The sequence below is a fragment of the Vespa velutina genome, chromosome 7 (genome assembly GCF_912470025.1).
Source record: "Vespa velutina chromosome 7, iVesVel2.1, whole genome shotgun sequence".
Lineage (NCBI taxonomy): Eukaryota > Metazoa > Arthropoda > Insecta > Hymenoptera > Vespidae > Vespa > Vespa velutina.
The window spans coordinates 8,599,055-8,624,161 of NC_062194.1; the positions used below are offsets into that span (position 1 = coordinate 8,599,055).

The 25,107-nt window shown below is 35.4% G+C and overlaps 1 protein-coding gene and 2 long non-coding RNA genes across 5 annotated transcripts in view; 2 read left to right on the top strand and 1 right to left on the bottom strand.

The window, feature by feature from the left end:
• The window catches only part of LOC124950500 (cytoplasmic polyadenylation element-binding protein 2), a 125,590-nt gene that overhangs the window by 81,463 nt on the left and 19,020 nt on the right, over positions 1 to 25,107 (bottom strand). Inside the window, exon 3 of one of the 2 annotated variants that reach the window (XM_047497279.1) lies at positions 18,037 to 18,093. The exons of the other annotated variant lie outside the window; for it this stretch is intronic. Within the exon in view, the coding sequence (XP_047353235.1) occupies positions 18,037 to 18,093 (57 nt within the window). The remainder of the gene's footprint in view (positions 1 to 18,036; positions 18,094 to 25,107) is intronic. 2 annotated transcript variants of the gene reach the window in all.
• Positions 7,388 to 11,644, top strand: LOC124950502. Of its 2 annotated transcripts, XR_007101384.1 has the most exons (4): positions 7,388 to 7,596; positions 8,003 to 8,374; positions 10,023 to 10,301; positions 10,411 to 11,604. It is a non-coding gene; the product is annotated as an uncharacterized LOC124950502 (long non-coding RNA). The 2 variants fall into 2 exon arrangements; XR_007101385.1 differs by lacking the exons at positions 7,388 to 7,596; positions 8,003 to 8,374 and adding an exon at positions 8,582 to 9,610 and having other exon boundaries at positions 10,411 to 11,644.
• Positions 24,224 to 25,107, top strand: part of LOC124950503 — a 2,086-nt gene continuing 1,202 nt past the window's right edge. Inside the window, exons 1-2 of the long non-coding RNA XR_007101386.1 lie at positions 24,224 to 24,833; positions 24,961 to 25,107. The exon at positions 24,961 to 25,107 is cut by the window's right edge and continues 730 nt beyond it. This is a non-coding gene — a long non-coding RNA (uncharacterized LOC124950503). The remainder of the gene's footprint in view (positions 24,834 to 24,960) is intronic.

A 25,107-nucleotide genomic window follows, 5' to 3' on the forward strand; every position in this document is an offset into this window, starting at 1 on the left:
AAATCCGATGACAAATATAAGGGAATTAATTAATTAAATCGACTCTTGTGTTTGTTCGTTGCTAAAAATTACAAAAGATAAATAAATAAATAAAAATAAAGAAGGAAAAAAAAGAGAAAAAAGAATTTGTTAAAAAAAGAAGAAAAGAAAAAAACGTTTTCGTAAAAAATTTGTTACAAAACATTCTCGAACGTTTTGACAACGACGACGGTTAAATATAAAACGACATAACGGTATTATTTTTATTCAGGAATGTTTTCAACGGGCACGGTTAGCCCATAGGAACGCAAAGGTTACTCCTTTTCTCGTTCGACGTTGTGAATTATCAACGAAAGAAACGTGCCGGTGTCGATCATTTTACGACGACAGCTTGAGCGAACATCTCTCGCAATTTCGCCTTCTCTTCGAGTGCTTTTGAACGCTCATAAAATCTCTCAACCTCTTTCCATATAAGAACGTAGAACGTATATCTACTTGGATATTGAGTACCTAAACCTACGACGAAGCAGGTTCGCGGAAATAATTTTTAGTGATTTTTTTTTCTCAAATCGATCGTTTTTTCTAACCGACTGAATGGTAAAAAAATATAAAAAAGAAAAATCAAAAGAAAGAGATAAACGATCGATTGCATATAAAAGAAGATAAAAAGATGGAAAATGATGTTCGATAATCGTTGCTGTGACTGATTATTTCTACATCTTCTTCTCTTTATCCTTTTTTTTTTCTTTCTTTCTTTTTTATTATTCCTGGCATTATATTATACTTAGATATAAGACTTGGCATTTTACCAGCACTATCATCACTTAATATTTTTTTTCTACAATCGATTCTTCGAGATCAACATTCAGTTTGATTTGGAAAAAGAAAGATGAACAATTCAAAACTTGACGAATATTTCTGAAACTCATTGTACATATGTACATATATTATATATACATATATATATATATATATATTCTATATAATATATATCTTATATATATCCTGTAGGAAAAACTTTGGTGAAGTTTTCTCTGATCGGTATATAGTATATTGCCATTACTATTGACTGGTCGATGATGTAAAAAATAAGAAGGTGATGAATAAGAAAGCTTTTGATAAGGTGTGACTTTAGCACAACAACGAGGATGTGCTTCTTATTGCGTCATCGCTTTCTATGAAAATGTGATACGACCTGTCTCGACTCTTTTATTGCTTAGGAAAAGGCGCCTATAAAGGTTATGTTTTTTCTCTTCTTTTACTTCTTCTTCATCTTTTTCTTCTTTTATATATATATTTTTTTTCCTATTAATTCATAGACACAAATACCGTGGGCCGAATGCATCTTCCATCCTTATGATTGTAAATCAATCATATAGCTTTCACAAAAGAGATTTCGTGTTAATGGGCCATAATTAATACGGAGAAAATTACCAAAAGCAAGATGAATTATAAATAAAGCGATAATAATCGGAAATACGAGAAAGAAAGCGATCTCTGCGTAAAGTTTACTTTTTATATTCTAATCGTCAATTAAATCTGAAATGTATTTGAATTTGAATGAAATTTTCTTTACGAAATTTTGCTCATCTTGATATTCATAAAACTTTAGAATCTATTTGAAATCTTAATAATAATAATAATAATCATAATAATAATAATTATATTATTATTTATTTTATTATTATTATTATCATCATTGTCATACATAATAATTATTATTATATAATAATTGTTATTATTATTACTTATATTGAAATTGAGTGTTTTAAAAATAAAATTTTTAACATTATACCTTTCTTTTTTTACGAAATAGAAAAGAAAGTCTATTTCACAAATGTAATATTAATTATAATTAAAAATTTGCGTCTGAAGATATTTCTGTACATTCGAGTGGAGACGAGAGTGGAGAAAAAAAACCAAGAAACAAGGATGGTGTCTTAACTTCATAAAGAAAGAACTTATTCGCAAAAGAGGAAAAAACTAAAATAAAAAAATTATAAAATAAAAGAAAGAAAAAGAAAAACAATGAGAAGTCCAAAGAGTAAAGAAAAAAGTAAACATTTTCTCTACGACAGGATCAACAGAAACTCTCAATAATTCAGTTTATGAAAGGATCTCAGAGCCTTTGAGATACGGTCTCAACGGGAGAAAACCTACAAGGTTTTAAAAATAAGAAAAATAATTAATGGCTCAACATTGAGATCCTTAGATGCCTACGCGACTGAAATTACAAGGATATCTCTCTCTCTCCTTCTCTTTCTCTCTTTCCTTCTCTTTCTCTCTTTCCTTCTCTTTCTCTCTCTCCTTCTCTTTCTCTCTCCTTCTATCTCTTTCTCTCTCCTTCTATCTCTAAAACGAGATGCTACGTACGGGAGTGGATAGTCGGGGGTTAGTTTTCCTAAGGGTTGCGAGAGTTAGAGAGAAATGACGTTCGTCGAATTGTAAAGGAAGGAATCGCGAAGGGGTGCGTCTATAAAGAGAAAGACATAGATAGACAGAAAGTGAGAGAGAGAGAGAGAGAGAGAGAGAGAGAGAGAGAAAGAGAAAAGGAGAGGGGGGTAGTGAACAAAGTTGCGCAGGTCAGGCAGGTCAAGGCACTCCACGAACGAAGCACCCTGCTTGCCTCGTGCTGGACGTCTCTCTTTCTCTCTCTCTCTCTCTCTCTTTCTCTTTTCTATCTTGCTCTCCTGACAGCCTATGCGCACGCATACGCGCGAATACAAAACTCAGGGACGACGACTCAAACGTAGAACAAGTGCACAACACCTGACCTATCGAAGGGTATCTTTAAACTTTAAAGGGTTCCTCCAATGATTCCCCCTTCTAAACTCTTTTTTACTTCCCCTTTACTAACTCGAACGCAAAAAATTAACGTGTTTGTAAACGTAAAAAAAGATGGGTAATAAATTATATATGAAGATGTCTCATTGGTTAAATAACGTTAGCAAGTTCATTTGTACCATTGAAAATAAAAAAAAAATAAATATAAATAAATAAATAAATAAAAGAAAAAGAAAAAAAATCGGAATCGTTGGGAAACAAAAAGAAAAGAAGAAATTTATGTATAAGAAAAAAAAATTCATTCGAAATTTTCAAGTTAGACGAACGAATATATATTTTATTGATCGATTGAATAAAATTATATTACTCAAAAGTCAATATATTATTAATGATACGATCTATGTTAACGACGATAGTATATATTGTGAGAGATGTAGTTTTTACTTTCAACATCTTCTCGTTCTACTATTAATCAACGGATTCCACGGCTTCCTTAACTTTTACTTCGAGATCATAATATTCTAGAGGCTTTCGTCTCGTCTCGCCCCAGGGCTGAAGATTAAGTAATAAATCGTAATATATAATGTCTTTGACATAGAAAAGAGAAAAAAAGAAAAAAGAAGAATAAAAAAGAATAAATAAGGAAAAAAATAAAAATAAAAAAAAACTAGACATTTCTTTCACATTTTTTTCACATTTCTTTCTGTAAATCAACGTATGTATATCGTTTAATTAAATCGATCAAAAACTACAGGTATCAGCATACAAGTGGGTCGATAGTCTTTCTTTCTCTCTATCTTTTTAATAAAATATTAATATTTAGGCAGGATTTGGGAGAAACGATTCGACAGATTCAATTAACAAAACGCAACTTCGTATCTGATTTAAATAATGTTCGTTTAATTGGACGGGCATTATAATTTAAGAGTGTTATAGCGCTCTCACCGCTGCGACTCGTCGTTTTCGAGAATTAATCAATAACGAAAACACCGAGACAGATCCACGCAACAGAGAAATTTACGTATATTCGACGATCTTTTTTTTTCCCTTCGATTTTATTCGTATTACAAATAAGGTTCCAGGTAAGTAGAAATCATGAAGAGAATAACAGAGGGATACGGGACACTTCCGCCCACGTGCTTTCCCTCAAAGTCGTGCCCGTACTAAAAATAAAGTTCAACCGAAGTTTAGTTACTCCTCTTAACAAAAACCCATTCGTCGTTCCTCAGGATTGCTTTGATTCTTGGAGAAACGTAGACGGACAACACGCGTTGCTGAATCGCGATAGAAACGCGTGCGATGTTTCAAAGTATTCGCGTTATCCATCGTCTGCGAATACGATTTCTGTGAGTAAAAGAAAGAAAGAAAGAAAGAGAGAGAAAGAGAGAGAGAGAGAGAGAGAGAGAAAGAGATAAATAGAATGGATGAACAAACAGAGATCGACAAAGAGCAGACCCATCGACGTTGTTTCTCGATCGCTCTTTTCCGTTCTTTTCTAATAACAGGGAGTGTTTTACAACGCGTGTAAGTACGTAGATATATCTCACGATCGATCAAGATAATCTAATAACTAATAAAGGAAATTTTAATAGTCAGATATAATCTTTTTTCCGTTTTCTTTCCCGTTTTTTTTCCCCGTTTTTTCTTTTTTTCTTTTTTTTTTTTTTTTTTTTTTTTTTATAAACGTCAACTTATGAATATATGTGACATACATACCTACGTAGAATTAATGCACTATTATTACATCATTGCGACGTAATTTTAAATCATATCGAATATCTCGAATATAACACGAGAGAAGGATAAAACTAAATAACGCAAACGCGAACTCTAAACGTTGTTTTTCCGTTTTTTTTTTAAAACGTATATTCAAATATAAAACAAAATCGTGATCGTTTCTTCTCAACCTCAGCCTATGATTACCTGTACGTACGAATTAACGTACTATCATTACGTCACTGCGACGTGACATCGAAATCAAATATATCGGATATCTGTCTCCGAACTAGGGCAGTTAAAAAAAAAAGAAAAAGAAACAAAAAAAAAAAAAAAGGAAAAAGTAAAACAAGAACTAGAGAGAGAAAGAGAAAGAGAGAAATGGTCAACATATAGACGCAGACATCCGGACGTCAAGTTAGAAAGAAAAATTGGAATAGTAATACGTCGTTACCCATGAAAGAACGAACAACGTATTACAACGTTGTCTTCTTTTACAAGAGAGAAAAATAAAGATAGACGTAGTGAGGTGAATATAGGCAGGCAGTGGTGAAGAAGAGGAGGACGTCCCTCCCGCGCTCGCCACGTCACGTGCTCGCACGACGTCGCCATCGTCCGACGATGAAACGAGGAACGCGATATCTCTCTCTTTCTCTCTCTCTCTCTCTCTCTCTCTCTCTCTCTCTGTCTCGTGGCTCGTGTCGTCATTGCCATATATCGTGGCGGATAAACTCACGAATGGAAAAAACGAAGGTGGGATGTATCACGTGGTCGAACGTGCTCACATGCGCACGCCCGCCTTTTTGTGAATTTTTAAATCTCTCTCCCTCTCTCTCTCTCTCTCTCCCTCTCTCTCCTTCTCTCTCTCTCTCTCTCTCTCTCTCTCTTTGTAAACTTATCTGTATACATCGTATCACGATAACAATCAGATATGACTAGTGTAAAACAAGAACAAACGATAAGACGCAAAAGTATATCAGAATTAAAAATCGCTAAAAGATCGATAGATCGTAAGACAAGATAGAGAACGAGATATACAAGAGCACAGAAAAAAAACAAAAGAAAAAAAAGGGAACAGAGAAAAAAAATAAGAAAAAAAGAAGAGGCAAAAAAGAGAATAAGATGCACCTTTATTGAAGAACGTCGTCCATGGATAGATATCGGCTCCCGAAGGTGTCTCAGCCGGTGCAGTGCCGTAAGCACGAAACATCCTCTCTTCTTCCCCTTTGTACCTTCTTCTTCCGGTTTCTTCTGACTCTACCGAGCTCTCGGAGCTCGCGTTACTATTATAGAACCGCTAGCTCTTTTCTCCTTCTCTTTCTTTTCTCCTTCTTCTTATTATTCCTCTTCTTCTTCTTCTTCGTCTTCTTCGTACGTTCACGTTCTTCGGCCTCGTGTACTCTCTTCGTAGTACTCTTAACTCCTTTCTATACTTCTCTCTATCTCTCTTTTGTCTCTCTTCTTGTTATATATTCAACACTCTTTGCACTTTGAATTCACCTTCGAACGATCAGAATAGTGGTCGTCTGTTTTGTAGAATACCGAAAGTTTCAAATTCGATTTAATTTCTTCTCTTTTTTTTTTTTTCGTTTTACGTATTAGCCATCAATCATACTATGTTAAAATGGGTATGCAAATGTGTAGAAAAAGAAAAAGTAGAAAAATTGTTTAATGAAGACGAACGAACGAGGTAGAAACAACAATAACAAAAAACCGGCGATTGCGAATTGCGAGTTCGCGATATATTTATATATTATATTATAAATATATATACATATATATATCACGATATATATATATATATAACACTGGTGGTGTCAAGTCACCGCGAGGAAGGTCATGGATTCGTTCAATATTTTTTCCTTGTCCTTTTCTCTTATTTTCCTTCGACACTTCGAGCTTCTCTCACGTTGTCCCAATGAAAGAAGAAAATACCACACTCCTTTTCTAGATCGCGTTCGTTCTAACGCGCGCTAGCTAGCTCGCTCGCTCGCTCACGCGCACCAAAGACGCGTTTTATCGCACACGACGCGTAACGTCACGGCCGAGGAAGCAACGAGGCTTTTCCGGCAAGTTCGGAGGGAACAGGAAAGTAATGTGGTGGATGATAAAAGTCGTCTCCTCTATCCTTTTTTTCTTTTCTTTTTTGTTGTTTTTCTTTCTTTCTTTCTTTCTTTTTTTTTTGTTTTCTTTAGTTTTCTCCTCTTCCACTAATTCTTACGAAAATTACAAATTTCCAACGAAATTAAACTTCCTTTTCGCCGGCTCCGATCGCGAGAAGAAAATAAGAGAGATAAAAGATTGTATATATACGTATATATATATATAAATATATATACATATACATATACGTATACATAAATATATATATATATAAATATCGACACACACAACGCGGGTCCGTTTGTCCGTTTAACGATTCTTTGTAGTTCTCTTAAATTTTGTGTGTATTAGACGCGTCGTCGAGTAAGATCTGTCTCGATCGATCGATCGATCGTTCGATCGGTAGTCCGACCAACACGGCTTTTTATTTTTCGAAAAGAGGCGTGGTTGGTGCGGTGCCTGTCGCGAGGAACGATCCGCGATGCTCGGAGTTCGCTGAAGGAATGGCCGCGGTGCGATGCTTCACGGCCCCCAGGCGTGGGAGGAAGCGGGGCGGGTCGAGTAGTGGGGGTAAGAGCGACTCCTATCGCTACGCTCGGTGTGCCCTCTCCTGGTTCTCCTCGTACTTATCGTCCAACTCTTTCTCACTCACTCACTCACTCTCTTATTCTCTCTTTCTTTCTTTCTCATACGCGCGTACAACATAAGTATGTGTGTGCGTTTAAGATAAAGAGAGAGGGAAGAAAGAGGTGGAAAGGGTTATGCGGATTATGAAAGAGGGAAGAAGAGAGGCGGCACGAGCCGAGGTAAAAGAGAACCAAAGTGTACACGATAGATAGAGAGAAAGAGAGAGAGAGAGAGAGAGAAAGAGAGAAAGAGAGAGAGAGAGACAGACAGACAGACAGTGATAAAGAGAGAGGGAGGAAGGGAGAGAGAGAGAGAAAGAAGGATGGAATCTTACTACGAGGCAGGAGACGTAAACCAGGACCGTATCAATAAACGAATCATCACATAGTAACTTTTTAAATTAAATAAAAATTATTTTTTAATTTTCGTTATAACATGATCGATAAGAAATTCAATAATGATAATAGTCACTACTATTCGTAGATATGATTAATTTATTATCTTATCCGATTATTAGACAATATAATAAATATAATCCATTTGTTCTTCCTTTTTTTTTGAGCAGGGAATTATTAAAAAAACAAAAAATAGAAAAAATAAACAATCCATTTGTTTTCTACTACAAATTCTCACATACAAATTTTCTCTTTGAATAATCAAGACGAATATTTCAAATGTTCGTGGAATATGCAATAATCCACTAGACGACGATAAAATCGAATGAAAAAAAAAATATTCTAAATAATTAACGATTACCTATAGATGAGAAATAAAACCACGATGTAATTTCTAGCTCTTGCGCAATGTGTCAACGAAAGAAAGGGGCGAATTGTGAACGGGAATACGATACTGATCGAACGGTGGACGTTCGTGGTTGCCATGGGGTTAAGGTGGGGTGCTAGAGTGACGCTACACCGTCGTTGCTTCTGATGATGTGTAGCGTAGTGGTGTATGTGGACGTTAAAGGGAGCCAAGGGGAGGAGCGGTTTGCGAAGATAAAAAAGGAAAAAAAAGAAGAGAGAAAGAGAGAGGGAGAGAAACAGACAGATAGAGTGAGATAGAAGAGTTGGCTGTTACGTGTATATGTGTATGTAAGTGTATATCGACATAGGGGTGATGGAGAAGGGGGTGAGACGGGAATGTACAAGCAACGAACGCGGAATGAGTAAGTGTGACGGAGCTAAAAATGGGAATCACCTTGTGTGTATATATATATATATATATACACACATACACACATAAAAAAAATATATATATATTATATATATATTATATATATTATATATATGTATATATATATATATATGTATATATATATATGTATGTTCAGGGTTGTCCTGAACATCTCTGATTCTAGCCGTTTCGTTCCTAGTTGAGTTTCTCAACGACAAAATGACGAAGATGATTGCGTAGATGACGTACGATGATGTCTGAAAATGTTGAAAACGTAGCGTGTATGTACGTGTGTTGTATGTCTATATATGTATGTATGCTTGATCGTGTTGATTTGGTCTCTGTCTCTCTCTAGTAAACTTCGTCGCGTTGCCAGGAGACCGATAACCCTTGCGACAAAAGTTTTGATCCTCCGTACCGTCGATTATTCGCAGACAATTCTCCTCTTTTTTTTCTTTTTCTTTTTTTTTTGTTTAGTTTGTTTGTTATTGTTGTTGTTGTTAAGTTCCTTTCCTTGAGTAGACGCGAAGCTCCGTCGCATCGATTCGATCTTTGAAAAAGAAGAAAAAGGAAAGAAAAAAAAATAAATAAAAAGATTTTTACGATTTACGAGGTTCACAAGGTTTCATCTTCTAATCGAAAATAGAAGCGTGCCAATCATCGTTGATAAATACGCATACGCGTTTTATCCTTTAAAATCAATCAAATTTAGGAAATTTATTTTCATTTAATTTCAGAATTTCGTAATGATTGTTCGATTAGCGGATAATTTGGGATCATTAATTATCGAAAAATCGATAGAGAATCTCAAACGTGTCTAAATATGAACGATTATAAACTCGCGCGCGAAATAGAGAGAGATAGAGATAGAGAACCAGAGAGAGAGAGAGAGAGAGAGAGAGAGAGAGAGAGAGAGAGAGAGAGAGAGAGAGAGATTTCGATAAACAGAAACGCTCGAATGGATGGTTGAAAATTCTCTATCGTGTATGCCGACATAAATTGCCGTAATTACCAGTTCTCTACGCGTTCTAACCTGTGTATATACTCATACATCTATACAATACATTTACGTTTATAAACACATATACGTAACATATACCCGAGCGATATTGTTTTCCGATGCAGTAAATAACTAACAAATGACGATACGGTTGGCGGGCTCGTGCAGTGACTCTAATTACTCGAAATACGAAAGATAAAATGCTTTAAATTTATACCAAACCCCATTGTATGTGTTTCACGGTGTTACTTTAAAATTCATTGAGAGAAAAGTCTGCTGCCATCGTAACGGACAATATGATTGTCAGACTTAAAAGAATATTCGTTAAATAATAGAAAATATAGAAATGTTGATTTGTAAATGTACCAACTAATTTTTTTTAATTGTTATCCAATTACTTATCATCATATCTTTATATACGGATATCTGTTATTTCAAATTATTTTCCATCTTAATAAAACATTAAGTGGAATCATTCGCACATACAATGATCTTTTCTATGGAAATTTCATGGAAAATTATTTATAAAAAAAAAATTGATCTGTTTATACACACACACACATATATATATATATATATATATATATATATATATATATATATATATTATCATTGGAATAGTATTTTATTTCTTGTACAGATAGAAAATCAATAAAAAACAATCTGTAAGTTCGAAGTGGACCAACCTAATGAGAGAAGAGGAATAATATTACCACGATGATATGAACATATGTATATTATATGAGCGCGTGCACGTGTGAGATTGTCGTAAGATTGTGTCACAAAGAAAACAGCGACCGCAAAACAGAGCCAAAACAAAAATATTCTAACATATCGTTACGACAACGACGACACGACGACGAACGCGGAGCAACTTGATAATACGTTCAAGGCTGCCTACTCGCAAATATGTCACTATGTATGTATGTAGACATATATATACATATATATATATATATATATATATATATATATATATATGCATGGATAATTTGTACATGTACGAGAATTTCTATGTTCACATACAGAGATATACGGAATACAAGTTACGCACGCAAATATATGTGTGCAACGTAAGCCCTAAACATGTGCACCACACACCTAAGCGAAATAATGCAATGAAATTTATAAGAGATATGTGTATCGAAGTTGAAATTATGGCAAAAAAAAAAGAAAAAAGAATTATTTTTTGTAATGCAATCATCTTTATCACCAGTTAGGAATATGTGAGTTAATTGATGATGCATCGATTGTCAAGAAATTAGATCAGAAAACGATCGACGATTTTTCGCCTAATTGTTTCCTTGGATTATTATATTTCTATGATTCTTTCGTCGCAAAAGAAATAAACGAAAAAATATCATAACTTTTTAATCATTGTCTTGTTATATCGATAAACCTAATATGATGAAAATAAATATATAAAACTTCAATTCGTTCGAAACTTTCCATTTACGAATTACTATAATAATTCGAGATTGATCCAAAGTACACTTCTCTAACACATCATTAAATATAATATTCGAATTCAAAGGGTATATGAACAAATTTTTTGAAAGTCATATCCTGTGAGAGATTCGTACTGAAAAAAATTAGAGTTACCGGTCGGCTACTGCGCATCGTCGAGGAAGGATGCGAGCAATTAAGTTACACTGCGTACTATAAAATGTGTTCGTCTGTGTTTGTACGTGTACGACAGACAGAGAGAGAGAGAGAGAGAGAGAGAGAGAGAGAGAGAGAGAGAGAGAGAGAGGGAGACAGAGGACTCGTGAAGTTATCTCGCGTGGGGATCGAGATACCCGTCTTTCGAATTAGAAAGAAAAAGATGGATGGATAGAAGAAACAAAATGTCGTATGCACGCATTTACAACGTGAGAGAGAAAGAGAGAAAGAGAGAAAGCACGTGCTCGTAGTAGAAAAAAATATGAATCATTTCTCTCCGCGCCATTAACGCATATGCGTATTCGCAAAGGACCGTCCCTTAGCTTACATTCATTTGTACGACGTAACCCCTCGCCTGCCCATAATAATTTTGAAGATCCCTGCGTGATCCCTATGTGTCTCCCTGTCGGAAAAAGAAGGGGAAAGAGAGTGCAATAACTTCGAGCACCAAAAATGTCATTGTCCATTATCAAAACGAGAATAAATACGTAATACCTAAGATAACAGATATATGATAAAAAAAATAAATGCATAATGAAACAAAAATAATTCGCTTCCAAATAAAATAAATAATTACATTAAAATTATATAAATTATTATATACCTACATATATATTATATATCTATATATAATATTATATATATATAATATATTATATATTTAATATGTATATATATATATATATAAATATATATATAATATAGATATATAATAATTGACACGAGAGTAATAATTCAACGATTGATATAATAAAAGAGAACAATTTCAAATTGCCTTGGACGACATTTTGTATATTGAACATCGACAAAGTGAAGAATATGAAGTATGATATATCTATGAAAATCGAACCTCTTATCGTATTATTTGTTTCTAATCATATCTCGGCTATGTTCTTTCGAGAAATTTTATTCGAATTGATCGGTGGAATATTATTCAAGATCTTACGCTATCTCTTAAATCTGGAGGAAAAAAAAGAAAGTAAAAGTTTCAAAGATTATTTTTCGTACATTCTAATAATTTTATGGGAACGGTTAAAACCTGCTTAGAAATATACATATATTCGCTTAGAAAGTATATATATAACTATAATACAAATATACAGGTGGTACACGAGCGTGCTTATATGTACACATATATATTGTGATACTTTTCTATACCTATACACAACGCACAAGGTGTATCGATATAAAGGATGGTTTAATCAATGTCCAAGGTTAAGCGGCACAATTATTAACGCACACTCGTTACGATATAGTCGTTACGCTCAAGTGTGTTCGTGTCAATGCGATCTTTTTTCTCTCTCTCTCTCTCTCTCTCTCCTCTCTTTCTCTCTCTTCCCCTCTTTCTCTCTCGGTGTGGACGCGTTTTGTGACGCACACTCGTTACATAACGATATAGTGGCGCGATCCAAGCGTGCAAACGAGACTTACGTTACCCTACTCCTCATCATTGTAGTCGTCGTTTGTCGTCTTAATCGTTCGAGTCTTCTCTTGCACAAATATACACGTCCCTGCTTTTTCAATAATATACATATGTAGATATATACATACACATATATGAATGTATATAATGTAAATAAGTAGGTACGTGTCGCATTATCAATGATCACATGAAGTTTAAATTAGCACTGTGAATGAAAAAATAAGAACAATTTTGTTTTATGAACGTTCGAAGTAAGTACGATTTCCGTTAACTTTTAGTCGAAGAAAAAGAGAAGACTAAAAAATTGCTGACACAGTGAAACGTGAAAAAGAAAAAAAAAGAGAGAAAAAGAGAGAGAGAGAGAGAGAGAGAGAGAGAGAGCGGCATTGCATATTTGCATGTATGTATGTGGAATGCAAAAGACTGTATATTAGTTTAGCGGGATTCTCATTTCCCGCGTAGGTAGCCCTCGATTCTTTACGTCGCGTGAGTATACCAACTAGCACGTTTCGTCGTTCATCTTCGTGATAAATATTGTCGTGACGTTTTCTAGTTGGATACCAGTGAAGAGAAAGTATTTTTCGGATGTCCAGTTCCGTTGCACGATCATAAGAATTATCCTAATACGAGCGTTGAACAGGTATGCGAGATGGGTCTTTAACGAGGAGTACCTTATTTGCTTTAAATTTTGATGGGGTATATAAAGCCGTTATGGTAGATCGCATGATTCACGCCTTTGAAATCGATGTAAGACGTTTTCAAAGGCTCATTGCTATCCTATTCAAGGATAGTACCCATAATAACGGTCATTTCGATGATTTGATCGTGTGTTTGAGTAGTCACGATTTCGATTATTATAGAGCCCAGGCTTCTGTATACAAGACACGGATCATGAATTATCTTAGAAATAAAATTAAACTTAGAAAATTTTTCTTTCTTCCTGATATTTTATATTCTGCGATGTAATTAACTATACCAGTATTAATAATAAAATTATATTACGATCTCATCATAAATATATTCATATTAAATTATCTATAATTTAATGTAACTTCGAAGACGTATGCTTGTATGTGTTTACTTCCTAGATTTTCTTTGGTTTTTTTCATACAAACTTCATTATTAATCCATATCCGAATGTTAATATTTACTAGATATAAGTTATATTTACAGTTGGTATAATATTGCGTTGGCAAATATTATACCACTGTGTTTGTTATTTACTTAGATATAAAATACTAAATAAATTTCTATTTTGTATTGTTCATTTACATGTATAACTGTATACAATTCTATTATTTATTGTTCCCATTCAGATATAAAATATTGAAAATTTTTAAATTATTTTTCAATTAATGCAATAGCATAAATTATATTGCAAGTTCTACGATATATTACTTTTTTTTACGTTTTAGTCAAAATTGGATTATAAAAATTACGAATTATTTTCCTGTTCCAATATAAAGAATTCAAGATCATTGAAATTTTCGAAAAGTGAAGTTACATATCAATTCGAAAAATCGATTTTTCTCCCACGTTTATACATATCGTAATTGCCCCAAAAACGGTCACGTTACGCTTTCTCCAAAATAAACACACTGAGCAACGTTGCGGTTCGCATAATGTACAACAATATTTATATTTCGGTCGTTTCGTAATTCTCTCTCTCTCTCTCTCTCTCTCTCTCTCTCTTTCTCTTTCTCTCTCTCTCGTATTCTATCTTTTTAACATCATGCAACAACGGTAATGAGTATTCCAAATAATGTCGCTCGGGAGCGCGAGATGAACTTATTCCTTTTATCAATCTTTGACGAAGAAATTAGTCTCTCGCTCGTACGTCCTCGTTCGCCATTCTATTCCTGCCTCAATCTCAATACGTATGTATTTATATACGTATATGTATCTGTGTGTATCTTTCAATTTGAAAAACGCACATGGCCGGTACACTTCGAATTAAATTTTATCATTTCAAGAAGAAAGAATAGAAAAGAATATGACGATGTCGAAGCTTATGAAAAGGAATTAAAAAATAAAACAGAAATATATATATATATTTTTATTAAAATTATATATATATATATATATAATTATAAAAGAAAAGAATATATATAAGATATTTGTGTGTATGTGCGTGTGTATGTATATATATATATATATATATATATATATATATACACATATATGTAAGATCAAAACCACCGAAGAATGAAATCGCAAGTAGAGTGGCTTGCGTATAGGGATCTTCGAAGAGACACGAGCATCCCTGTCCCTCTTTAACTAAAATAAGCGGAAGTAAGGAGCGAGGCAACTCTAAATTTAGAGCCTGGCGTGCGCTCATCCTTCGTCCGTGTTATTACGTTCAGCCTTGTCGTTGCATATCTACTACGTTGCCGCTGTTATATGCGCACACGACATATCTATGAGAAGAGAAAAACGAGGCCAATTTTATTCTAAAATTTTAATCTAAAATATGCAGTAACATGTAATAATACGAATGGAAAAGAACAAAAAATTTTGTGCTTTATGAATTAATAAAAAAAAAAAAAAATAAAAAATAAAAAATAGAAAATGAAGATAAATAAAAGATAAAAAAACAAAATGAAAATAATACAGATAAAATACGAACGTACGACGGGAACAAAAGGTTTTAGTTTTAAAATTCAAATTTTTCTAACGGAGAAATGTATAGCTTTATTCTAAAAGTTTCGAATAGATTACACAGGAAATAGATAAATAGATAGATAGATAGATAGATAGAAAAAGGGAGAGAAAGAGAAAGAGAAAGAGAGAGAGAGAGAAAGAGAGAGAAAGAGAGAAATTGATTATGTACAAGCGCGTAAGAGTTTACGCATTGACCTGACTGCGCCTGTGAATAATGCGTGTGTGCGTGCGTGAGGCAGAGACCAGCTGACTGCCAAAACAGCTGTAGCGATATACGATGATGCATCGTGGGGTGTTCGCCTCGTTCCGTTTCTCTCCTTCTTCCCCCACCCTTCTCACCACACCCTCTCACTCCCTCTCTCTCTCTCTCTTTCTACCTATATCCGTCTTCCTCGTCAGTCGATTGGAGGAGGGTTTTCAGACTGACTGTGATTTAGCCTCGTATTTATGTCTAGTTTCTGGCGTGTTATGCGCTCAGCAAGCCATTTCGATTTTCATCGTAATCGTTTGTTCTCTCACAGAATAAAAGCACTATATTGGGATTAAGTTTTTAAGTACTCAATAAGTAGAAAATGTGAACGTTGTTCAAATGTCCAGAATCCAGAAAGATGAGACGAAGCAAAGCACGAAAATGCGATGTTATGTGCATGATGTTTGTCTTGATAAATTTTCATATGCTCTAAAAATATAGGAGAAAGAGAGGGAGAGATAGAGAAAGAGAGAGAGAGAGAGAGAAAGAGAGAAAGAGAGACAGAGAAAGAGAGAAAGAGGGAGAGAGAAAGAGAGAAAGAGAGAGAGAGAGAGACAGAGAAAGAGAGAAAGAGAGATAAAACATGTTACATGCTCTTCATGCGTTTATCGTCTCACAAATACGTCGCTCGCAAGGATATAAAATTTAACGCTTGCGCTCACAAAGCACAAGGTAATATTCAGATTTCAAAAGTTTCTATGTATAGACGTCGTTTAACTTACCGATTTCTGTTTTATGTCGACGAGACTGCAAAACGTAAAGTACATTTTCCTTGACCGATAGCGACCTACACTGAATGCATAAAAATGGTCTAAAATGTGAAGTATCATATTAGCTGTAAAAAAAAATAAAAGAAAAAAAGAAAAAGGAAAACAATAAAAAATTGAAAATGACAAGAAATGTGCTCAAATATTTATCTATCAATAAATCGAAACACTTATGAATTAACGATAATTTAATATACAAATTCGATTGTTGTAAGAAAATTATTTCACAAAATGTCCATATTTAAGAAAATTAAAAAAAAAAAAAAAAAAGAAAAAGAGAAAATATAAAATAGAAATCTCGTTTAGAAGAATTCACGAAAGATTCGAATAAAAGTTTAATATACTTCGGTATATCACAAATTCTTATCTTGCAATGAACTAGTCCAAGTGTTCTGATAATGAATGTATGTAAGCGACACGCATAAGGCGGTACTATACCGGAAGGTTTTACATGAATCTTGAGGTCTAATGTCTTAGAGAAAACGATAAACCATGCTTGACCATCAGGCATTATGAGATTCATGAATGTGCTATTGTTAATTGTTCTGCCACCGCTAGATTACAGTAGTTGCACCAACTTAAGGAAATCCACGTATTACGAGAGGTCTACCGCCAACTCTAGTCGTTGAATTGGACTGTTGATGGACAAGACAGGAAGATTTCTAAATCAACGATTATCTTTTAATTAAACGTTATCATCAGATCATACTTGATTCCTCTTTCTCTCTCTCTCTCTCTCACTCTCTTTCTTTCTCTCTCTCGTATCTAAATATCAAATTTTCAAAATATTCGAAACATTCAAATATTCTCAAAATAATAGAATAAAAATTGGCCTTGTTAAAAACATTTTTTCATTTAACGATAATGTTAAATGAATTCCATTCCAATAAAATAAAAAATAATTCTATATTATTGAACGCCATTTATGATATAATAATAATACTAATTATTAATTGAATTCCGAATAAGTAAAATAAAATGGTAACCTATCATATCGTTAATGTTTTATATTTCTTGATCACAATACGAATTCACCTTTTTTCTCGAATCCGATCGTTTTTGTTAAATTTCAAAGCGGATTAACGATATTCTAGTTAATCCATTTGGAAAATATCTATTTCCTTTTAGTTATTCGTATATTCTAATCGATAGTAAAAAGGGACGTATCAAAGTCGTTAAAGTGTATTTGTTGAGAAAAGCAGACGCCGTGCTCGGATAAAAAGTACCATCATTGGGAGATAAAGCGAAACACCCCCAAAAACTGATATGACTGAGTTATGTGGACAAATACAATCATTGAACATTCTGTATATACGTGTTTTTGTTTCTATACATATTAATGCATTAGGTATTTCATATAACTGCAAATATGTATATACATACACATACGAACGCACGCACGCACATACACACACACACATACAATTTTTTTTTCATGTACGTATCTAATATATTATTATCGTTGCATTTCAATGCTCGTGCTTTTTTACGTTGGTATTGTAGTATTTTACGAGCCTTACCAATCATTAAAAGGTTAATGAGATTTTTGTAGTGCGATAATGCAGTTTTATCCGTTGTTAAACGAATGAATAAAAATAAAAAATACGTTGGCTTTCGACTTCTTATTAAAATTAATTATACGACCTCTCTTTTTATGATTTTTCTTTTTATTTCTTCATTTTTCTTTTTTCTTTTTTTCTTTTTCATTCTTTTTTTCTTTTTTCCTTTTCCTCATAAAAATATCAGTTGTCGATGTTAGATTAGAGAAATCCAATCATCGAAAATGTGTATGTATTTGAGAAAAACAGGAATGTAAGTGCTTTAAGATGCGAATGTTAAATGAGTTATCACAAAATTACTATGATTGTTTATGCTCACGTTAATGACTCACCGATGATCTGAGATTTTTCTCGTTGATTTAAGCGACGTCGACGGCTCATGTACGTACCTGAAATAAAAGAAAAAAAATTAAATGAGCTTGTATAACGTAGATATTTGTGTATCTCGTTTGGCACTGAAACAGATCAACATTTTATTAAATATAAAACTATTATAGTCATTTTCTAATCTTTATTATCTTTATTAAAGATTCGTTCAATAAACAACTTTCGAATGCCTTCCACTAAATGATTCCACCTGTCCAATCAATATTTTCATAGAATAATACGCATAATATCCAATAACCGTATTTTATCCTTGAATTTATGTAACAACCATTTGACCATTATTTGCAAGGTTTCCTTAGTCGTATCTATCTAACTTTACGAAGGCTGGCCGATAGATCGTTCGTTATGTAACAAATTTTCGTATAACAAGTCATAGACAGAACATAATCATTTTTTCTTTTTTTTTTTCGTTTTTCATTTATATTCCGTTTAAATTTCTAAATGAACTTTATCGTTCGAACTTATACTAAATTGATTCGTCGAACGTGAACCATAAAAAATATCCATATATTATACATGCATACATTAATTTTTTTTTCGATAACGAAACGTGGTAAAACATGGAATAGTAAAGTAAAAAATGAAATAGTCATTTCTTCCTTCAAAGAAATCATTTCCCTTTACATAACGCATTAGCAAAAGGCAGGTAAAGAAGCAAAAGTAGCAATAACAAATAGAAGCTGCAACATCAAAAACAATATCAACAGCAACAGCAACAGTAACAGCAGTTGCAGTAGCAACAGGAGCATCAGCAATAACAGCAGTTGCAGTAGCAGCAGGAACAGCAATAGTAGCAAGGTTTGTGGAAGTAACAATACGAACTTGTATGGTCGAGCTCGACGCTAATTTCTCTGGAGACGCACAAACTTTCGTTCTGCTCCGGAGGGTGGCCATTCCTATACTCGATATGGCCGTGGCGCCGATAAACGGCCTTAAAGTAGTAGCACTTTAGGATGGAGAACGAGAGAAAAAGAGATATATATATCTCTTTTATATATATATATATATATATATATATATATATATATATATATATATATAGAGAGAGAGAGAGAGAGAGAGAGAGAGAGAGCTAGAGAAGGATAGAGAAAAAAAGAGATGAAAAGTAGAAATCGAAGCAAAGAGGGTCAATGCACTCGAGTTGCGATGTTGGATCCACCCCTAGGCACGCGCAAATGACGTTGTTGATGGATCTGGTCTATGAAAGGAAGGACGCGAAGTTAGAGAGAGAGAGAGAGAGAAAGAGAGAGAGAGAGAGAGAGAGAGAAAGAAAGAAAGAAAGAGATAGAGATAGTAAAGTAGTGGGGGGAGGTTGCACGGGTGGTGATTGATGAGCCCTCCGGTCCAACCGAATCACCCTACGGCGTAGTCTCGATCGTTTCTTCCTATCTCTCTCGTTCTCATACTTTCATCGAGCTGACCTCGTTCGAATGAATCGTCTTCTTATCTCTCCTGCCAACTTTCTTCCACCTCTTATATTTTCTATTTTCTTTCTTCTTCTTCGGCCCGTAGGAGTACTCCTGCTCGTCGAGAAAACGTAAGATGTCTTGCATCGTTTATGAGTCGAGGAGAAGTCTCCTCTCTGCAGACTACTCTTTACAGACTACTTTCCCATCTTACCGTCTGATATCATCTACGATTTTATCTTCGAGGTCATTCTCCTTTATATTTTGTTTTCTTGTTGTTTTTCTTCTTTTCTTTTCTTTTCTTTCCCTTAACATCTCATCGTCCACACTTTTTCGTCAATCATTAATATTCTCATCAATATCAAAACCATTCTGTCTTTTCTGAAGGGGAAAAATTGTGTGTTTCCCTTTGAAATTCCCCTCTAAACAAAATCAACCTCCAAGAGGTGCATTTACGATCACAGATTGGAGATTTAAAGATTTAGACAATTTTTTACTCTAGATAGATAGATAGAGAGAGAGAGAGAGAAACAACAGAAAAAGATGCCCCTATACGATTACAATATATTCAGTTTGTTTATATTGCTGTAAAAAGTTCCAAATAGCTTATATCAAAAAGATAATGATTTGATCACATTTTAAATGGAGATTGTTAAAAAAAATTTTCCTCGTAGGCTATATGAAAGTTCTTAAAAAATTGCTAATTCATTGTCAATATTCGAGATGCAGATTAACCAACTTACATATACCATTTTTCTTGGTGGATTCTCGGGAAGATGGAGAAACCACAAATTTCTACCGCATTATTTCGTAACCTGAAATTATTTGATGATGGTGGCGATGGTGATAAAGATCGCGTGATAAAGAATTCCGATCCTTATCGTAATAAGAAGGTAAAGCAAAGCAACGGTAAGAGCATAATCCGATATAAACGTAATAAAAGTTTCGGAGGATCGTAAGAAATAGCAAGTGGGAGTTGAAAAGGGGGATGAACGGTCACGAAGTTGTTGTTGAGAGAGAGAGAGAGAGAGAGAGAGATATAGAGAGAGAGAGAGAAAGAGAGAGAGGTTACGATGGATGAAAAAAAATAAAAAAGAAACGAAAAGATGGATCGTCGAGAAGGAAAGAAGAAAATACAATTAAAGGCGTTGGAGATAAATTCAGGTGGCACGGTACGGTGAAAAGAATGGAAGAGAAAAAAAAACAACAACACTTGCTCACGTTCGTAAAGAGAAGGACGAATACGAAAGGGAGAAAAAGATGGCGGTAGCGGTAGAAGTAGTGACGGTAGTGATGGTGGTGAAGGTGATGGTGATGAAGGTAGTGGTGGTGGTAGTGGTGGTGGTGGTGGTAGTGATGGTGATGGTGGTGTTGCGAACCGGCTAGGTTGGAGTGGGCTTGTCGGGCGTGAAAGCTGAAAGGTGAGACGAGGGATAGAGCGAGGTGAGTGAAGGACGAAAAGATTCGCGATAAAGAAACGCTTAATTGGCCCTACGATCGAACGAGGAAGACCGGCTCTTTCATTTCCGTTTACGCTTCGATCGGCTGCTTTCCGTCTGGCTTGAGTGAAAAGGTTCACGAATCGATCACGTGCGAGAAGGAAAACTGAAGAGGGCGAGGGAGAGCAGGAGGGATGATTTTCCAAGGACGAAAGAAAAAGATAATTAGGAGACAAATTTTAGTAACGAGTGTACGCCAACGAAACGAACGCGAGACACAAAAAGTCAATGTATTCTTTTACCAATCATGTTTTACGTTCGATTGAAAAGAAACGACGTTAAAAAAAATACAAAGTTCAAAAGGAAAAAATCGAAGCACGTTACACTCATCGCAAAGTATATGTACGACCTTTCGAATCCTTTTACGGACTTTTCTAACCAGACTTTGCAACTTTTCTGTCTACTTGATACAAAGAACGTTGAAAAATTATCGAGGACGAGATAACTTCTATTCTTGATAATGGTGAAAAAAGAAAGAATTTAAAATGATTCCGTGCATTCAACGATCATTCGCTTTTATCTGCACCTGCTGCCAATTCGAGGATGGTATTATAACGAAAGAGATAGAGAGATAGATGAAGAGAGAGAAATAAAGAAAATGAGAGAGATAAAGATAGAGATAGAGAGGGAGAGAGAGAGAGAGAGAGAGAGAGAGAGAGAAATGGAAAATTTTACCAGACAAGGACATTCTCGAGAAAGGTCAGAAATCGCGGGAATCTCTAATTAAACTGAGCGACTCGAACTAAATCCATCCATCTTAATCGCGCCTCGTACCACCGAATTCTTCCACCTCGTCCTGTCCTATCCCGATTGGCTACGGGTATGCAAGTAGAAGAGATCGATTCTCGGTTCGAGGGGGCATTCGTTAATGGGCTCCGGCCTGGAGACCGCCTGGGGAAAGAAGCTAATTGCAAATGCGCCATATACCAACGTCGACTATGACTATGTCTACGTCTACAACGATGACGACGACGACGACGACGATGATGACGACAACGACGAGAACGAAGCGACTGCTTATTAATTTCCCTAATGAATTGACTGCAGCGAGGCTCGCGGCAGAACGTCTGTCCCGCATCTACGATAATCGAACGATTAAGTGCCAATTAATCAACAGAGCGTTCGCAGCTTCCGTGCTTGTCAATCGAAAGTCTCTCTCTCTCTCTCTCTCTCTCTCTCTTTCTCTCTCTTTCTCTCTATCCATCGTTGAGATCTTGTCGACCTCTTCAAGAGTCACCGTATCCCTGACAAGAAGAAAAAAACAAAAAAAGAGAAAAAAGAAATTCCCTAAGACTCAATGATGTTTTGAAAATATCGTCTAAAACGCTTTTTCTTAGTCTCTCTCTCTCTCTCTCTCTCTCTCTCTCTCTCTCTCTCTCTTTCCCTCTCTTATTTTTCTTTTTTCCTTCTTTCCTTCTTTCCTTCCATTTTGGTTTCTATCGATTTTACAAAGAATAGAAATTCCCGTCGTTTCTCTTTCTCTTTTCGATCGATTCGCCAAGGCAATCGATTACAGACAGTTCTCACGAAAGCTATTACCCGACGGAAACGTTAGAAGGATTACCCGTTCGAATATAATACCCCAGCAAGAAGTAGTCGACGCGAGAATTTTAGCGGTTACACGATATTAATAGGTCTCGAACGTTCCACGGCAAAGATGAACTCTGAACCGGGAAATGCAATACCTTAACAACAACGGAGTCTGGTATTATCCTTTCAAGGCTCTAGGGATACTTTGCAACTACATATGCGATACTTACTCGTACTGTTCTTTTCCCTGGACTTTGTAATCCGTAACAAAAGGCAAACAATATGCATCAGAAGAAATAAAAGTCCATCTTGGTAGATAGAATAAGGATTTAGAGGAGTGTCAGACCAAAGACGGTTTGAAACATTTAGAAATGTCAAACCGCAAGGCATAGACTTGGAGCATCGAAGGAAATGCTCATCGCAATGAAATAAACTGCATAACTATTCGTGTTTCACTGACTTACGAATACCACCTAAAAAGGAAGAAAGATAGATAGAGAGGGAGGGAACGAGGGAGAAAGAGAGAGAGAGAGAAAGAGAGATCACTTTTTTGCGGTTTTCTTGCGGGACCACGGAAAGAAATTTTGCGGTTGCTCGAAGATACGGTTCGAGAAACTCTTCACTTCAGAGGGGGCAAGTGGGGAAGGAGAGGGGGCTAGATCGGTGACTTTCGCCCCGGGAGTTTGACCCAAGATCGTAATTGATTCGAGGACCGAATAAAAGAGGTTGACGGATTCGCATTTAGATCCGTTGAACGTTCAGGCTATAATCCGAATTTCAAAAAATTTAATATTTTATGATAAGAGAGAAAGAGAGAGGGAGAGACATAAAATTGTGTAAAATATTTATTCTCAAATGATTCAACGATGGAATGTAAAATAACAGCATTAAGCGACGCTTTAGTCAAAGTTATTTTACTGAGTATATCAAAAACTTTCTCGGATGGTAACATAGGTGTCACATTAATTGCGATAAATGACGTGACCTTGAAAAGTTTCCAAGCACAAGGTCAGAAGAAAAGGATTCTTCAATGTTTTGGCAGTAATGCTGGGCTGGCGTCCGTTTGTCTGGCCATCGCTTTCCACCGACTCTTTCTCTTCTGGTCTCTTCTTTCCTCTCCCCTGCCACCACCCTTTTTCTACCCTTTTTACTCTTTAGTGCAAGCCTTTGTCCCTCAGGATATTTGCGGAGCTTTGTTTTGCGCGACAGCTTGCATAGCGGCTTAAATATACGGTCGCTAATGGCACGGGACATGGACACAAAAGGTACCCCCGGATGCTGACAAATGTTTATTTATAATTTGACTATGGTCAAGAAAACAGTAGAGAGTAGTGTGTCGTGTGGAAAAAGTAACTGTGACATCTTTAACGTTATTTATTCCCTTTTTGTACTCGACCTCGAAAAAACAAGTTCGTTGCAAGTACCTCGCTAATGTTGCAAGCTCGTGAAAAAAGAATTCTACTTACATCCGGCCCAAGGTTGTTACGAGAAATATAATCATTCCAATTGGTTAGTCGAAGTTTGCGAATAGTTTTTGAATAAAATAATTCATCTTGCGAAACGAATCTTTAAAGACGTTGTGCTATGAAAACGAGGATGAAAAATCTTGCCAATTCATATTAAGCATTGAAGGGCGTTGCGTCGAAACGCATAATTCGACTAAGAAATATCACCGATCGACGGCACCTGCGCATTAGCCAAGCGTTCGATCTTACACAGGTAGCCCCTGGATGGCAGCACTGTTTGTTTCATATACAGGTGAAGCAGAGATCGGTGATAACATGGCGATGTAATATGGCGATGTGCCACGCCGATAGATGGAGACGTGACTAGCCTCAGGGCACGGCGGGAAACTATGAATTTGACTGGAAAAGAAACTTCGTTGTTACTCCCGTCGGAATAGAATCCAGATACGTTTCCCGAAATCCAATGTTCTAGTCAGTGTAGCCGAAGGGCTCGAGACACTTTATTGCGATGTTGTTCCCGACGTGATAGGAAGGAACGACAAGAATCTTGGTAAAAACGGATAGATAACAGGTGTCTGTCTATTCGCTTAGTGACTCGAAAATCTCAAGGGTGCTTGCATTAAGGAATAATATACGAGACAAGCTTGCGCTTATTCGAACGTGTACAAAATGAGAATACGTTTGAACGTAGCCAAACGGAAGAAGTTTCTTTTCCAAATAGACACACTCGGATACTCGGCGTAAAGCGTTGATAAGAAAACATCAGAAATAGAGGGAAAACATCAGAAATAGAGAGAGAAAGAGAGAGAAAAAGAGAGAACTAGGGTATCGACTGATAAAAGTACGTGGCAACAATGTTATACATCTAACGAGATAACGAGTCCATTAAATCAATAACGAATACTTTATCCATATCATGCAAGTTAACGAAAATTCTTAAACGTAATCATCCATTCCTTCTTTCCAAGCGCATAAACTGAAAGCGTATGAAAATAATGAAGATTGAACGTATAAATGTCTTATCCCTGGCGGTAACGTGTTAGTAGAAGAAAAAAAGAGGATATCGATCATAAAAAGGAGAAAGAGATAGGAGAGAGAGAGAGAGAAAGAGAGAA